The 19,284-nt window shown below is 34.5% G+C and overlaps 1 protein-coding gene across 2 annotated transcripts; it reads left to right on the top strand.

The window, feature by feature from the left end:
* Positions 1–1,096: 1,096 nt before the first annotated feature.
* Positions 1,097–17,927, top strand: LOC149775447 (heat shock 70 kDa protein 12A-like). Of its 2 annotated transcripts, XM_089943264.1 has the most exons (5): positions 1,097–1,196; positions 6,324–6,637; positions 8,882–9,208; positions 9,738–9,882; positions 15,217–17,927. In XM_089943264.1, exons 2-5 carry the CDS (start codon positions 6,347–6,349, stop codon positions 16,269–16,271), a joined length of 1,818 nt encoding a protein of 605 aa, XP_089799390.1. In that variant the 5' UTR covers positions 1,097–1,196; positions 6,324–6,346; the 3' UTR covers positions 16,272–17,927. The 2 variants fall into 2 exon arrangements, with proteins under 2 accessions (XP_089799390.1, XP_089799391.1); XM_089943265.1 differs by lacking the exon at positions 1,097–1,196 and having other exon boundaries at positions 6,454–6,637; positions 8,890–9,208.
* Positions 17,928–19,284: the final 1,357 nt, after the last annotated feature.

The raw sequence follows: 19,284 nt of genomic DNA, 5'->3' as shown, positions 1-19,284 counted from the left end.
ATCTATGAAAGGACAAGAATAGAGGATTTTCGCTTGTGTCATACTACATTTATAAATCTTGTGTTATATGATTGATACAGCCTACACACACACACACACACATACACACATACATACACACATACATACACACGTACATTAACACGTACACACATACACACATACATACACACATATACATACACACACAAATACATACATGCATGCATGCATGCGCATACATACATGCATACATACATACATATATACATACATACATACACACACACACACATACATACACACGTACACACATACATACACACATACATACACACATATACATACATGCATACATACACACATAGATACACACGTACATACACACGTACACACATACATACACATATACAAACACACATATACATACACACACAAATACATACATGCATACATGGGTAATATATGTACCAACTTTGGTAGCTTTCCATCTAGCGGTTTATAAGGAAAAGTGCTTCGGACAGACGACAAGCGGTCAGACAGAAATGCAGGAGTAAATGACATTCTACAGCTATAAGTTGTATATGTATGATTATTAGAATGCATCACAATCCTACGTAACAGTGAATAACATGTATACTAGTTACCTATGTTCATTCTTTTTTATATGTCCAGTCTATTTATCTATGTAAATTTATGAAACTTGTATTCATTAATTGCCCAGCGTAAATAACATGATCGAATCTACATTACAAATTAACAATTTGAAATGAAGACTATTTGTCTCACTAAATCCCTAGACATATTCACTACCCTAGCAAACTTGAATTCCCTTCATTATGTGGTTTTCAATAGTATCACATTTTATATTAAACCTTAAATATTACAATAATGAGTTTTTAACAATCACAATTTAGAATATTCAGTTAACAAGTGGCACAGACGCACAGCCGGTTATTTGGGTCCTTCCTTGGATAACGAATGCAATAGGCTCAGTGTGAACAATACAAGTTTTAGCCTGTATTAGGTTTTGGTTGACCTAAATTTTCTATTCGCGGCTGCTCTGTATTTAACCATTGAGTGTATTATCTCTCTGACGTCATCCCTCAAAAAAGATGTGATCTTGTCATGCGATGTGTAGTCTGTGGAGATTGCTGATTTACTTCCTGGTATGTCGAGCAAGTTATAACATGGAATGCCTTCAACGTAAATAATAGGTAAGTAATATAAGAAGTTCATTTTTCTTCTCGCGTATTAACACTATATATTTTGGTTGTTCTTTATAATATAGTATACCCATTTTTGTGAGTTAACCGTTAACGGCTTGGCCACAGTTAATTCTTTCTATGAAGGACCTCATCGGTTGTGCAGGTCGCTGGTACGATTTTGGGACAGTTATGTAGCAAAGCCGATGCTCATTAGCCTGCAGGAGAACGCCCTTTAGCCTACAGGGGACTGTTTGATATCATTAGGAATTTTTAAATACGAAAATAATATTATCATACAGATTAAAGAATTGCCGAATGAGCACTTCAACCATTCAGCCTGACCTGGAGATTCCCATTACAATAAAAAATAACCATGAATGGATTGCACGTTTACATGTTGACATGTTGACAAACTAACCATAATGAATACATAGAATACCAATCTTATGCCGAATAATGGTCTTTTGGAGTGTATTGTATCCACCAAGGGATAGCTCGTGTCAGAGATTGATCAAATATAAATAAAGCTGATCACGAAAAGTACAAAAGTAGTATTTAAATAGTGTATGTACCTTCGACTCTTATTGAAATCTTCGTTGATTGCAATTACAAAACAGAAACCAGTTTTACTGTGATCAAAGCTGTTTCTTCGATAATACTTACCCATTCCTAATACCTTAGAAAAACTAATACTACATCGTAAAGCCAGCCCTTCCAGTCTAAAACTCGTAAGCTAAAAGAAACTAAAAGTCATCTGCCCATCTAGGCAGTTACATAGAGTTATCTCTACTTGATACAGGAATTGACGCCAATTCCCGCGAAATCCAGTTACTACTGGATCGGAAGGCAGGCTCAATAAGGATGTAATTACGGGGATGCGGGGAGGGTGCACGTGTTTTTCATTGCTAAGTATTATCGAAGAAACATTTTACAAGTAAAAATGTATTTCTTCACATAAGCAAACCCAGCCATAATACCGAAAAAGAATAAGCAAGATGTGGACGAAGATACCTCCAAAGAGATAACTACGGTATGTGAGACAGCTTGTATATAATCCGACTAGAAAATAGACTCCTTATGTAGGGGAGCGAATTCAAAAGGGAAACAATTTCCCTCCTGCAAATCCAGAGAAAGTCGTGAAGCCACGTCTTTGCAAAGCTGCCGAATCAACTGATAGGTATCCACATGAAAAACGGGTGTGTGGGGCTTGTAGAACCGCCATTAAAACATCGAGGGAAGACATCTGCGAAAAATGAAAGCGTCCCAAATATTTCAGTAACTTTGTCAGATTATGGAAGCAATTTAATTAAATTCTTCCGTGGTCAATGATCATCATGCAAGCTGTTAATGTTTCGTCCCTAAAGGCCTTCTTCTATGCCTTTCTTGTTAGTACCTTTAGAACTGACGCTAATTGACTTCTATCAATGATATGCAAGTCGGGCAAGCTTTCAGTGAATGACAACCAGAGAATCCTACACATGTGAAGTGGTTGTCAGACTGGTTCCGCTAATGGTCTTAATCATTAAGACAAAATAGAGCAGACACTATATATACCCGTAATGCAGCGTGAGTCCTGCTTTATGAACTGATGAGTGTCCATGCAGAGTTACACACTATAAAAAATATCTGTACAACGACACACATGGCTTGTAAAGGTAGAGAATTAGAGCACCGATGTTAATACTTACGAAGCGGACGCAAAATAATTAATTTTAGTAAGAAGTTGTCGTTAGGAAGGCCACCTTTTTGACTGCCTATGGAGGGTTTCGCGGTTGCAACGGAGTTACTGATCGTAGCGCATAAATTACCTTCCTTAGCTACAATGCGCATTCCCACAACAAATTTCCAGTTCGAGATAGTTCTTAATTTTCACCACTTGGTTATCGAAACATAAAGTCAACAAAGGAAGGAATCTTGGCTGTACCACAACAGATCATTATGTTTAAACCAATATGTAAATTATATATGTCTAACATCTTTTGTTCATCTGGAACAGCCTTCTCAAAATTAGTTTAATTATGTTTAACTTTCCTCGCATCAAATATGTAAGTTTAAAATATCCAATTATTTCACAGATTCCTTCCTATTGTTTTGGTTTGCGTTTTAAATCAATATTGATCCACGTGACCGGATATAAAGTTGCAGATAGTTTGATTTAGAAAAGATAATGTTTGTAAGAACATGCTCTTCAAGTCGATAATAAATAAATGGATACTCGGAAATATTTATATTTGTTGTCTTTATTTATCAGTCACTCTTTCTATCTGAGCGCTATTATATACTTGTTTATAACCAGAAGTATGTTTATGCAATATATGTATGCAAACATACATTCATTCAAGTACATACATACCCATGCACCAGATGAAATGAGACAGACAGACAGATAGGTGACATGTCATATATATGCATAATTTGTCAAACAACGATATATCTCCAAATTGTATATTCTAAAAAGTCCAACCGATCAAGGAAATAAAATTAAAATAATCATCAAGGAGACTCGTACATGCGCCTATCTGTTCAAGCGTGGATGATATTTGTGCATTTTGAAAAAGTATATCCTTCCTAGATATAACTCAAGTTATTTAATGAAAAATGTAATGAACATTAATATAAATGCAACAGCATAATCAGTAAAAAAAACTTTAAGAAGTTATATTTTTTTCTCGTTCTCGTTCAACCTCCAGTAACTGCAATGATTAAAGCTGTAAAATAAGATAAACATATTTTCATTATTCTTCAAGTGAGATAAATTGTAATAACAATCTGTTAACGCAGCCATACCGATTCGCACAATCAAATAACACAAACTAGAGTATAAGGTAGTATTGGAAAGATAATGAACTTCTGAAATGTGCAGAGAACATTTATTTGAAAGCTGGGACCATCGCAGAATAGTAAAAATAATAAAAGATGTAAAAACAATCGATCAATTAGAATTTCTTTTTAAGATAGTGAGATATCGGTCTTTCTTGTGGAACGTGAGCGGTCTGTCACATTTTCTTGATCTATATCTGCCATCTTTATTGACTGAACTGTCCGGGAGTTGCACCGAGACTCCCGCTGATGTTTTGAAGGGGAGATAATAACCGTGAAATGGTCTATACCTCAAAATCACTGCAGTGTTGGTGGCTTGAACTCCAACGATAATATGTCACCCTAGCTGGTACCAACAATCATGCGCTACTTTGGATTACGTCATTATTGTTAATCATTAAATAATTATTCAACGATTGTGTTAGAAAATTAACATTTCTTACAACTAATACGATATTTTACAACAAATTGCACCAACAAAAAAAAAGATTTAATGATAGAAAATATTTGGAATATTGGAGCCTGCTCACTCTACAAAAAGAAAACGACATGGGACAATATGGTCTCAGTCTTAACATTACTAGTGCATTGATCATTAGAGGGCGAATTTAAAGTATAATTTTCGGTTTTATGAAAGGAAAAATGTTATTAAATTTATAGAGCCTGTGTATAAAGAACTTTTCTTATATAAATTTCTAAGGCTGAATGCATTATCATATTGTCGGATGCAGCACCGGATGCCATTCGTAAACAAAGTACGGTGGCTGGTCACACACGTGTGTGTGTGCGTGTGTGTGTGTGTGTGTGTGTGTGTGTGTGTATTTACAAGAGAGAGAGAGAGAGAGAGAGAGAATTATACATGTGATTAAATGTCCTGCATCATTTTCAATCTAAACTTATAGGATATACAGCATTTTAACAACAAATTACCGTTGGGTAAACACTGAAGAACATTTAAACTACAATTTGGTATAATGGTTAATATGTATGATCACGGAAGCTTAAGTATTTCATGCGATGTGAAGGTCGTACGATAAAGACCATGGTGACAAGACCTACCCATGTCAAGTAATGCATTTTGCCTTTGATTATTGGATCGGGTTTGTGAATTGTGATTCAAAAGCAATCGTAATGTACTCTCACTGACTACTGAAACAAATAAAATTAGTAGCCGGAGTCACGTTGCTGTTATTTATATATCAAAAATGGACTCATCTATCCATAGATTTTTATTTGTATCATCTGTCGGCAACATGTTAAAGGGATCATTTGAGAAAGAAAATCTTTCATTCCTAATTGTGCGTGAATATTTGTTTTAATTAGTATAATCTTTTATAAGTGTACGAGTGCACACGTTTGATGGAAGGGAACGAGACTTAATTCAAGTCGTCTCTATTTCGCTGTTTTGATAATTAAATCTGCGCCTGTTTCTAGAATTTGTGATGAGTGAAAAGAACTTAAGTTTAATATAATTGCTTGAGTTGTACAGTGCTAACAGATATAATAACCGGATAATTACCATATCAATCCACAAGATGAAAATTCGCCACAGGGTTTATTTTATGTTTCGTTTAAAAATTGATCCCATTTCCAATTTCTCAGTTTAAAAATACTGTATATAGTTAGTATTTGAGTTTATGCAAATGTGTGCATTTGTGGAAGATTGTTTCTTCAGAAATGTAGTCTCTTGTATAAGCAGTTCAACCTTATTATAAGTTGCAATGGTGACCATCGGTGACTTATTTTGGTCGAATGGTAGAATGTTTATAATCTCGAAATTCTCTGTCAGCTTTTTGTTGGAATTGTTTTGTTGTGTTTGTTAGCAATCCTCCGGGACGTTAATAAAAGAAATTTCTGTCTGGTTGAGCTGTAGACAAAGAGATTGCAGGCTAAGTAACTCAAAACACAGATTTAAAATAATATATTTGACATGCATGTATGTAACTATTTTCCATGTTATTGTTGCCAATTTAATATACGGATAATGTGTGCATGAATTATAGTTTAAGGACACGTTAGCACAACAAAGGATGCCTGATGCTGATTAGAGTTAAAGTTCTAAAAATAACTGCGTACAACGGATGTTTCTAAGTTACAATAATTTTTCATCAGACCCCACTATGCACACATTTTAAGGCAGTAAAATTAGTTTACAACAATACTTCCATGTACATTTTGATCAAAATGAACCGAGTTAATTTAAAGATGCCGTAAATATGTTTTTCGTTCGGATCTTCCACTCTTTGAAGTGTGTAGTTTTGTTTTCTATTCTCCAAGGTGTAGTGTTTCTCTGTTGTATTTTTGTCTTCATTTTAGTTCAGTAATTCTTAAGAGAAAATATGGAGCCAGACCTAGTTATCGCCCTTGATATTGGAAGTTCACACTCTGGCTATGCATATCAGTTTCGCGGCGACTACAAGCATAACAACAGAGTCATCCATGTAAGTGAAAACTGGAGCACGTATAACACAACGTTTAAAACCAGCAGCTGCCTGCTACTTGAGCGCGGGAGTCATAACCGGATAGCCATTGGTGAAAAGGCGGAAATGCAATATTCAAGGATCTGTGACGAGGGAAATGAGTATAATTTTCATTTCTTCAAGAACTTTAAAATGGTCCTGTACAGAAAGGTTCGTCAAATCATTCATCACTTACTGAATTGTTTATATATATATATATATATATATATATATATATATATATATATATATATATACACCATCTTACTCAATAATAATTGTTTACAATCCGTTGTACCTATATCTTAAACGTTTTGCTTTTGTAATATTAAGCTAAAATTGAGTGATATATTGATGTATCTTTTTATTTTGTTTGATTTTCTTGTGCATGAAGTCATCTGATTTGTACTTGCTCGTAAATAGATTAACGATTTAATATTGAATGTACGAAATGGGTTGAATAATATCCAGGTTTTGCTAGGCATGGTTCGCAAAAGCTAGACATTATTCAACGAGTTTGAGATTATGTTTATTACACAGTTTTTCTTTTAATGAGTGAGTTTATATAGAAAGATAAAAATAATAATTGTTCATTCTAACTCGGACGATGTACCTTTCATTTGTTACGCCTAAAAGTATTCCCGGACAATAGTTGAAGTAATAATGATCAATTCTTTAAGCAGTAACATGTAAAAGCAGATTTCCTATTTTACAAATTGTAATTCAGAGAGCAACTGCCCTTCCGAGTCAATAAAACATTTAAAAAAGAATAGAACATTTAACAAAGATCATCATTTATCAAACTCCAGTATAAATGATGCCACATTGTTCACTCGTGTTAGGTCAGACGAGCCATACAGAAGGTGTGCCCATATAAATCGATTAGAATGTCTACAATATGTTAATTTAAAGTGTGTTAATTCCACTGCAAAGTGTTCTGGTTGTTGGATATTCATGTCTGTAAGTCTGGAATATCGGCACCAATAATCATCCCTTCACATGAATATCCAACAATCTGAATGCTTAGAAGTGAAACTATCAGTGACAAACTTTCGCTGTTAAACATTTATCTAACCGAACTAAAAATATATGACATCCAACTGAACTAGATATTCTGTGTTGAAAGATTATGTTCTCTGAGTCAAATATTCTATTTTTCGGAAGGAATGTTATCATTTGAATCATAATTGGTAAAAATAAACTAATAAATGTTAATGGTCATGGACCAGAGCAAACATTCTAGGGTATATTTTTTTCTGTGCAACAAAGGAAAGGTGCATCATTTGAGTCAGAATGAACAAAATCATTTCTTCTTCTTTCACTCGTTACCATAAAAACAATAAATGATGTGATAGACAGAATCATTATTCATTTGAGATCCTCTATTTGTCACAAACACCCAGCTTTATTGACTTCATGACGTCATACAAACATTGATCATCACATTAAGGCGAAACATTTAGGACCGTCAATAGCAACGACAAGGAATATAAAAAGTCCTTGAAATTATGTGATAACAAAATGACGTGAACTTCATGACACTAGAATAACGAAACAAAGGTATTATTATTAGCATTATTTATTATTATAGTCACAATCCAAGGAGTTAACTTGACCGAGTGATGTCAAACCCTGGCTCGATTCCGGTAGAAGTCATACGTTTCTCCTAATCCCAAAGACCTCTATACAACTATTGTTGTAAACTAGAAAGTATAACGTGTCCATTCTATCAATAATTCTACTCTAATTAATTCACGACTACAGATCTGACACCTTCCCAATTGACTATAAACCGCACAATTGCATGGTTTCTCTTCGTTAACTTTCCGTAACGTACTGTCAGTTTTTTCACGCCATAAAACTATAGGGCTACTACTCAACCAGCTAATACAGGGAACTATTTTTAATACGCCACCTTAGGCCAGTCAAACCATGGATTTAAGTCACATTTCGCCTGTTACTTTGTATCAAATTTACAACCATGGCGGCAATAAACGGCGCCTGCCGGCGACAGAACAGTCCTTTCTTGTTTATTCCATTGTGTAATGTACCTGTCTCCAATCATAAATACTGCATCTGGAGTCACACAACCAATACGCACAAATACATTTTAATAGGGACTGTGGAAATCACAGGGACCCTCATGCAGCTCTGACCTGAATTCACCTAAAGTAAACCATGACATCATAGAAACTCACTAACACTTAATTCCGTGACGTTTGCTCCTATTATTTGGCTAATTAAATCGGTCTGAGGACTATATTCCCAGAACAGACTTTCCATAATCAAACAAGTAATCACAAAAATCTAAGAAATCCTTAACATTGAGAGCTATAAACAATTAATTAACTCATTTATCAAATTTCACATGAAACAAACAGTTGTAAAATCTTATATATCCACAATGTTTTGAAGAATTTCAGTATTGACGAAGACCCCAAAAATGAAGCCGAGGATTACAGTGGGAGGCACAAACCGTTTACCTTTGTTATGTCAAAATTCATAGAGGGACTACTAGAACATTGTTTCAAACAATTTGAGAGATTTGACAGAAGGGCAAAAGCGAAAGACAATGGAACAGATCAGACGAGTAACAAGGAAAAGAAACTTGAGGCAGGGAAGAAACAGAAGAAGAAAAGAAGCAAACCGAAGATAGATGAAGCAAAAATCAGATGGGTCGTTACAGTTCCGGCTATTTGGAATGATGCAGCAAAGGATGCTATGAGGAAATCAGCCATCAATGTACATTGAAAATGGCCTTTCTTTCTGACCGTAATGTTATTACGATATTAATGAAAGGGGAACAAAGCTAATCTCTGTAGTATCACGATAAACACGGAGAGGGAGGGATATTTGATATGCGTTAATATAAACCATTCCTGACTCAGTTTTCGCTACACATCTATGCACCACATTGATTTACCGCTGATCCAAACCCTAGCAACAATATAATTGTTTTTAAAAATGTAAATCGGTTGATAAATTTTAAATACACATATATAAATTTTTCACATAGATGTTGTACTTGATAATACATATAAAATATTTATAACGCCTGTATGTATGTATGTATATATATATATATATATATATATATATATATATATATATATATATATATATATATATATATCCAACATTCTAAAAGAGTTCGTATAGGTTGTCTAGTATTTTTAAATCTGTAGTTAGACCAAGAACATAATATTACCAGAACTTCAGCTTCAGAGAGATTAAATTATTTCTTCTACTATTGTTCTCATTGCATTAAAAGGCGGGCATTCCGGGCGACCAGCTAATTTTGGCACTCGAACCAGAGGCTGCTGCAGTATATTGCATGTACCTGTCCCCTGAGGAGAGGTCCTACATGGATGGACTTGGGAATATCGGAGATAAGTTCATGGTCGTGGATATGGGAGGTATTAACAGCTATAAAATAACACTTCAGAGACATAGAAAGATAATACAATTTTATGAGCTGAAAAGCAGAAGGTACCACTTGATTAAGTTTTGTTTATAAACATAGCATTTTATAAACTAATACAGTTTGAATGGGTAAAACTTATTTTACCCAAATTTTAAAATGCGGAAGTAAATAAGCAGGTGATTAGATATGATATCGGTCATTTGCAGTATTGAAAGTGAAATAACAGATAACAAGATTTTGAATGCAAGTGTCTAAAAATGCAATAAATTCTTATGTTGTCCAAACCATTTGAACAACTCGACTGTAAAGTCATGTTAATGAGCAATTTTAATCTGTCTATAGCGGGACATTCAGGATAGAAAGGATAGATTTCTACCTAGCTATCCTTGTTAAAAATACTAATAGCTTCTAATAAGTTTAGAGAAATAACATACGATTTGATGCACAATTTTACCATGAATGTAGTGTGCTAATTTTGATAAATAGGCAAAACAGATTGAATTAAAGGAAATATAGTGGAATGACAATGAATACTTTTAGGTTGCAGTGTTATATTATCTAAAATGAAACAATTATTTTCCGATATTTGTACTAAACTGTAAGTATACTGCTGTGTTCTGTGCTTTGGTCACACAAATTCAGAAAAATAAAAAGAAATGTGCGCTGAGTTGCTGTGAGTTGACATGACACGCTAGTGAGCTGGGGACACTAAGCTTTAGTCTCCTGATAACAAGACATGGAAAAAGATATCCGAATAAAGGTACAAAATATCATCGGAAATTAATGCAAGAAATTTTTTAAAATTATTCATCAACAGTTATATAATTTCAACCTTTTTCTTTCATGATCATTAACAAGTCATTATGAAGCAAAGAGAAGTGAATTGGGCTCAGTAAGCAACCTTGGCATATTCCACATATGCAGTTGAGAATCGCTCAAAAGTAGATATTTTAATTACATTACAAAGTAAAACATTTTACCACATGATTTGTCAAATTCCGAGAATAATCTTGCTTTGTCATTACATTTTTGAATTCCTTGCACATATCTTTCATCCACTGTTTATTATTTTTTTAAAACTTTTTTCACGGCGCGGATTTGGACACACTTCTAAATAAGTATTTCTTATTTCCCGGAATGTTTATTAAATTTCATTTTCCCCAGACGTATGAAACTGATGGAGAAAAAGCTTATTTCGGCTTTGTAGATACCTATATTCGGCAGTAAAGCATGATGACTGAGTTAATTTTGATTCAATTTACATATTTTAAAATTGCTTTTTTCTGCAATAGAGAAAATATCCAAAAGGTATTTGAGGTCTCACCTACATCATTCATGACAATATTTAAATAAGCAAGAGAGAAAGAATCTGTATTGCGTGAATAAAATTATCACAACAAAACATTCTGTCCATGATCCTTCCACTTATAGAGCTTATTGTTCACTACTGAGATACATTTTATCCTTTGCCATATGAGCTGTGTTTGGAATTTTCCAGGAGTCCAAAATTGGAAAGTTATTAGCTTCTGTTCTGCTTAAGTCTGAAAAATGTTCAACATATTTATGTGGATCTGGTGATACTATCCGACAATCGCTAAGGCTCCGGTGATACTATCCGACAATCGCTAAGGCTCCTACCTCCATTTATAAAACAATAACAATCGCCATTCCCATTCGGATCAACCATGGGATTTCAGAATTATTAAACATGTAGTTTGCTTAATACATCTCACTATTCAGATCTACCGTTTAATTTTTCCTGAAACATTTCATATGGGTTGTAAGTGAATATATAAGTAAAAATAACTGAAAACATTATGCGTAAAATCCTTTTCTAGATATAGTGGTGCCGTTTATGATCAGTCCACGGACAATCTGAGAAAGCAATAAATAAATGAAGCAAATACCGAGGTAGCCTTGGTTGTTTTGGACAGTATCATGTTTTTGTTTGATTGTAATCATTATTGTCATGGAAGCTATAACAAATATCTAAATTAATCTTCAATTAACAGATTTTGGACCTCAAGATGAACGCACATATAAAGCAACATTACATCATCTGCCACTTGATTTATTCCATAAGTCTCAGTTAGCGAGATAATGATTATTTCGTTTAAAAACATTTTGAAATGTAATTTCTCAAGGACCGTTAAGTATGTATGTTAGAAAGTATATGGTTTAACAACACGTCAGAACTTCCCTTTCTATATAGTGCCGATTTAACATTCAGTTCCAAAAAATAAGATAAAAATTGCAAACATTGCAATAATCTTTAGGAGAATATACCTTTCAAACGTATATATATATATATATATATATATATATATATATATATATATATATATATATATATATGTCATAATAGGCGGTCATTACAATCATATTACTACCTACTCCTTTTCATTGTGAATAAGAAACGTGGAAACGTGGAAAGGGTAACAGAGATTGTCGTTATCTAATCGTCTATCCAAGCCGATGCAGTTTACATTCGATTTGATGTCCAATATTCCATACGACTTATGTTTGTCAAAATAATAGACTAAATTTATACAGAGGAAATAAATTATCTCCAGCAGCTCATGATGCGAAGAACTTAATACTTTTCTAAATAATTCAAATTCTTACAGTCTCTGCTCAGGTCCCAGTTCGGTTAGTTTAGAAATATTGTCTTTTTCTAATTTGCTCCGTTTTGTTCCCACTTACTATACGCATTTGTTTTTGTCTTTTTCATTTGTTTATCGTAAAAACAAACAAGCTTTAATACTTAACTCCATCTTTGAACGTTACTACAAGTTACGTATGAAAGTCCACCACGTTCCTTGTGATCTCAATAACTTCACTGTTCAAGCTAGAACGATCTAACTTGTCAGAAGATTTCTTTACTGATTATATTTTCAGGAAGTGTTTGGAATTTTCCTGTGACTGGGAGCTGGGCACAGCAGAGTTCTAATGATTATGACATGCCCTTTAGTATTTGTTGATTAAGCTTTTCATTTCATTTGTTACATTTCTTAAATTATTGAAGATGTACGATGCATGTAGTAAATTGTTCCCGGTCAGCCTCGGGGTCTCTAATGCTGGGGAAGATATTGCAGGCAGCCCAAAGGTTTAAAGCATAGAACACTGCTAATGCATGACGCAATGGGTCTCAAATCAATTGTATTTGAGATTATTTACGCATTTAATGGATTTGATCTCTCTGACTGAGCCCAAGTGAATAAGAGCAGGGTCGAAATGCCAAACCAACGACGAAAAAGAAATCATATCGTCGTAGGATTTAAATAAAGGGCTTTGGACATGATATATAGCTGTAGAAACCTCTTGGTGACGCGCGTTATCCCTTGTTCCAGCTTGCTGTGGAATTTTAATGTAAGTGCACATTTGGACGAAGGTTTCAGAATTATCATAGAAGAAGCATTGATAATATCTATCAAAGTTTAAACTTCAACCCTCTAACTAACCCCTCGGTCTCCAGAACATCGGTCAAAGGTGGAAGTATAGGCTGTCTTAAAACTTATTTGGTACACTCCTTGTCAATCCAATATTATTATATACTCCAAGCCCAGTTTCAATTTATTATTGTATTCTGTTATTTTTTCTCCATTTACAATCAAGATTATGATCTTAGCATTAAAATTGTTTTGTTGACAAATTGAAGTCCACACGAATATTGGAACGGCAACGATTTTTTTTCTATTCCCCAGAAAGAATGATTGAAATGACTATAGCCTGGTTCATTTTTATTGTTCAGTTTTTAGCATGCTGTTTAAACTGCACTTTAACATGTAGAATCAATTGTAGATACAATAGTTTTCATTTCTAAAAGCGTTTCTACTCCTTTTTTTAAAATTTTGCACAACCGTGGAAATATGTGAACATTCATTGGTACACATACCTTTCTTGCAAGCAACGAGTCTTAAAATGTTCTTAATGGTTTCTGTTATTATAGGTACCGTGTATGCATGCATTTACATTGATACCTCCAAATCTTCTTTATGTTTATAACTGTCCGCCAAATTAAAAAGTGACAAACGATCAGTTGAAATTGTGGCAACCGCATAATGCTATCTGAAAATTGTCATGTAACTTTTTAAAAAAAATAAATAGTTTAATTAAAAGTAATTTTTTTCCACGTTATTCCTGCGATTGGTTGACGAAGTAAAAAGAGTAAACGATGCACGATGGAACACGAACATTACATGGAAATAGATTTGGTACAGAAGAGTGATTTACCTCATCTTAGAATGTGGAATACTCTCTCTCTCTCTCTCTCTCTCTCTCGTTTTAAACTGCTTATTGTACTCAGCATCTGGTGCAGCCCAATCATGCGCAACTAGGATGGGTGTGCTATTAAACCAGTCCAGTGATCAAACATGAATTTAACTAAACATTATGATGGCGGGTTGGTCAGTCTTTTGACATTAGCCAGTCGTATGGTAGATTTTTAAGGTGAGTCTAAGTTTAGGTATGATACTATTTCAAGTTTCTGGACAAGCTTCTTTCAGGCAATTTAGATTCTTACACCAATTCATCGGAACTTAGATTAACTGTATACATCATAATGGACTCAACTCTATGACTCATATTGCCATATAAATCCGGAGTCTCATCTTTTAACATGTGAACTTTGATAAATACGTTCATCACCCTCATATGTTTACTACTGAAAAGTTTCAAAGTGTTCACCTTGTTATCGTGTTGTATTTTTTAACGAAAGGATGAACATCGTCCTGATGTCATGACGAGCGAAGTATAATGCCGTTGTATAATGCGTACCAGTGAATAAATCAATAGTATGATTTGTCTTTAAGATCAGCTAATATACAATTGTGACACATTTTCATTGAAATTGGGAGCCTAGAAAATATGAATCATTTTATCCAAACAGATAGCAAGACAACTTTTCAAATGTTATCGAAACTTTACTGATTGTGCGTAGACACTGCTTTCTTGATGCAATTGTTTCTTTATAGTTTATTTCCTTAAAAACAAAAATAATTAAGCAGACAACCATACTGCACTTGTATCCTCTGCATATTATGACAACGTAAACCTTACATGCTGAAAGCATCTATACAAATAAGGTGCATCAAATTGTTTATTTCATCAAATTGGCCATCTTGATAATTTTGATTTTATTGTGAACAAAATTTTAGAAATAAAAAATTCGTCTTTGTTTTTTCTGGCGATTAGAAACGTCCTGTTCTTGAGTGGTCAATGCTGCCACTGACCATTCCAGTTCAGTGCCCAATTAAGCACGAAATAATGTGCATTAAGGAGATACAAAAGTTTGTGATTTTGTTTACATTTTGTTTGTCTCTTGCAGGAGGGACTATTGACGTAACAAGTGTAGAAGTGTTAGAAAATGGACAGTTGAAACAGATTATGAGTGCTAACGGCGGTCCTTGGGGCGGTCAGAGAATAAACGATGCATTTTCCCAGCTAGTCACAGACGTATTCAAGACAGAGAAGGGAACTTCGCCTTTCGCGACATGTACGAGAGCTGATCTTTTCAAAATGGAGCTAGAATTCGAGCGACAAAAGGTAGGGTTACGTGGAAATGACGAGCCTGACGAAGAATATGTAAAACTTCCTCTTCCTGAGAAAGTATGGGAAGAGGTCAAAAAGGATATCACCATAAATGAGAAGAGCAAATATTCAGGTTATTTCGATACGACGGACAATGGTTTATACTTTAAACCAAAAATTATAAATGAAAAGCTTTTCGGTGAATCGTTGCAAGTGATAATGGAATATCTGCAGCCTGTCATCAACGAAGAAACTGCAAGTGACAAAATCGTCTTAGTTGGAGGCCTTGCAGAGTCGGGTATCGTCCAAGAGAAGTTTGAAGAAGTATTTCCAAATCGAAGCATTCATGTACCAGCAAATCCTTTTTATGCAGTCTTGAAAGGGGCTGTTGTCTATGGCCAAAACCCTGATATTTTCAAAAGCAGAATTTCTCGTTTTACCTATGGTATAAACACGTGTGTACCATTTAATGCTGAAGAGCACCCTGAGGAAAAGAAAATCGTGGATTCTACTGGCAAGTGTTTTTGCAAACATGTCTTCGACGTTCACGTTAAACGGAATCAGATGATATCTTTAAACGAAGAGCAGCCAGCAATAGAATATCAACCAATAGAGGAGGATCAGACAAGGATGATATGTTATATTTATCAAACTGAGTTGTTAGATCCTGTTTATGTCACAGATGAAGGATGCGAGCAGATTGGATCTATATTAATTGAAATGCCCGACATTACTGGCGGAACAGAGAGAAACGTAGTAGTTACAATGATTTATGGAGGAACGGAACTGCAAGTGAAAGGCATCGATAAAACAACCGGAAAAGAATTTAATACAAGCATAGATTACCACTAATTTGACAGTAGAAAAACTGTTGCACGAACTTCCTCCTGCAATATTAATTATGCAAACACCGCATGTTACTTTTATTCATACTTATGCAATAGTAATTTTACTTGCATTACATGTAAGTTTATTCAAGTTATGCTTCTTTATTAATATATCCCATCGATTTAATAGCAGAGGTTTAAATAATTATTGTAATAAATATATTGTGTATGACTAAAATATTTTTCTTATGACATAAACTGGAACACTTAGTTAATTCGTGTATTAAATTTAAATATTATCTTAAAATTTACTGCTTGATATATATTCGGAATGTAATTCTCAAGCCAAACTTGGAAAGTTGTAGCAACTAAAAGGGATCCGCATATGCTAATTGTACTGATAGTTTAATAGTTGGTAACTTCATAAGTAATTAATGCAAAACATAGTCCAATAAACTTAGTTCTTTTCACACAACCAGCATACACACACGGCCACACAACAAAATCAAAAAGCAAAAGCAATTTTTCATAACTGGTGTAGATATTGTATAATCAAGTTAAAGTCTTTAGCTTATCAAATGCCGTCGTCAGCAATCGATTTTATTGCAGCATTTTCATCGTTCGTGAGAGTTCAAGAACTTATTTTGAAAACACTGTAGTCATGACATTTGGACTAGACTTCAAATTATAAAAAGTTACCGAGCATCCCCTAACATTCAATGTCTTTGTTACATACATATTCCCATTTACAGTAAAATCAACTGTCATTACATACTGAAAACTTTACCAAGTTTTGTTGACAATATTGGAGGTTATGGCGATTTGAGTTTGTCCATATGATAACATGTCTGACATGGAGGTGTCAGAGCTGCTCCCACAAGCCTTGAAATAAAATGAAAGCCCGTTTGAAATTACATAGAGCTCATCTACCCAGCGATATAGGTAGTTATCGGGCCATTGGCCGAGTCTTTTTGTTGGCGTTTAACATAGCGTTAGCGGAGTCTGCGATCCATCAATATATAAACAAATACATCATGCGACACAAAGTTAGTACAGCTAGAACTGAACATAAAAGCGTAATAGATTAGGAATCATGAATAAAGTAAATTGCCAAATAAAGAACTTTAAAAACTGGAGACATAGACGAGAATAAAGAATAAAATGTGGATTGAAAATGGAAAAGATAAATAAAATGAAGAAAATGAACACTATAAACGGAAGTAAGGAAAACTAAGATGAGGAGGAAAAAGGAATTTGCAGTGATGATCGTGTAATATTCAAACTATATTTGCTATTCGAATATTCCACTGAAAATACATTTTGTCACGTCATATAATGATACGATTTAATATGTGTTACAATAATGAGTGCCGTAGTCTCATATGTTACGGGAGATGTCACATTTCTCGGGTCATATTAATGCATAATATCTTGTATTATATGAGAGGTGTCACAGTACTTTGAACATATTTATACTGTTGCTGAAAGGAATTGTTAACAATGACCAAAAAAAGTGTTATCTCTTTTAAATAGAAATTACAATATTTGTATGCATTTGGTATCCACTCATCTTTGGTTCCAGAAATACATTATTGTATACATTTCTTTTTATGTTGTATGCTTTTTATGTACTGTATATGTCTGTGGAGTGCAGTATGAAATAAATTTATTATTATTGTTACCATTATTATTTGTTTTATAAATTTGATTTTGATTCAGAATAAGTTCTTTATCTCATGAATAATATTCGATGTATCTATTTAAAAAATGGAATGGATTCCATAGCTGCAATATGTAAAACCTATTTTCAAATTCTCCAAAACGGCTGATGAAATTGTGTTCAAAACTAGCAGAAAGTTTTCTTCGGAAGTTCTCTACTAAATGTTGTCCAGAACACATCCTCTAGCAACGTTGCTGCTGCAATAGCAACCAGATAGAATACATATTTTCTACCTATCTTCTAGCACGTCCTAGGGTTTTGATCATACATGCTCTGTCAAATTTGTGTCTAGGTGGGCTCTTATAGCATCGTTGTAGCTTCCACAGCAGTCAAATGGAAGACCTATTTTATATTTGTTCTTTTTAACTGCTTATCTCATTTTGACCAAACTTGGTAGGAATGTACCTTAAATTATGGTGTGCCAGTAAAATTTGGGTCGGATGGGTGAGATCGGCTTCCCTAACACGGATATGGTTGCCTTGGCAACTATGTGCAGAATGCACTTCTTCCAAATGTCTGAACCAATAATGATCAAATTTTGAGGAATAGTATCTCAGGATAAGCTCTATGAAAACTGGATTGAGTATGAATACCTACGAGTGGTTCTGTTTTCATAGCAACCATGTGTTACTAAGACTATTATCGACATCTCTAAAAACGGTCGAGCCAATTTTTATACAATTTTCGTTGCAATTCCTTTTTAGATGAGGTCTATACAAATTGTCTCCGGGATATATCACCTAACGTTGGTTTGAACTTAAGTTCATTATTATTATTATTATTATTATTATTATTATTATCGTGTGCAGTGCGTGCTCAGCCATTTAATAACGTCATCATTAGCAAGGTGCAGAGCCTGCAGTCCACCGGCCGGGGAAACTTTGTCAGTGGACAATTGTTTACAATGTGTGACATGGTCTGAAGAGCTCCACATCAACAGGAAGAGGTAGTAGACTGGCCCCATCCCATTAGACAAAGTTGACTGCACAACAACCCTCTCCTGTCCGAACGCGGTTCAGTGTGGTCCACATATGATTTGGAAAGCTGAAGCCAGCAGGGTAGACATATGGCTCAACTGCGCGGGAGGGTGGTTTACAACATATGTTGAAGGTCACTCAATACTCCATGCCGAAATAGCTGTCATATCCTCCGGCAACGAACCTAACCAGACTGGGCGTCTCGAAGTGAAGCGAACTGCCGGATGTGAGGAGGAATGTTGCTGAGTACCGGCAGCCATGGTAAAGAAGTAGGAGATAGTGCTCCAGAGATTATGCGCATTGTTGTGTTGAGCTGGACATCAATTAACTTAGTGTGGAAT

The sequence above is a fragment of the Sinohyriopsis cumingii genome, chromosome 19, assembly GCF_028554795.1.
Source record: "Sinohyriopsis cumingii isolate HCF-2022 chromosome 19, ASM2855479v2, whole genome shotgun sequence".
In the NCBI taxonomy this organism is placed as follows: Eukaryota; Metazoa; Mollusca; class Bivalvia; order Unionida; family Unionidae; genus Sinohyriopsis; species Sinohyriopsis cumingii.
The sequence above is the reverse complement of the archived record's forward strand: the minus strand, read 5'-3'. Positions and strand labels throughout refer to the sequence as shown.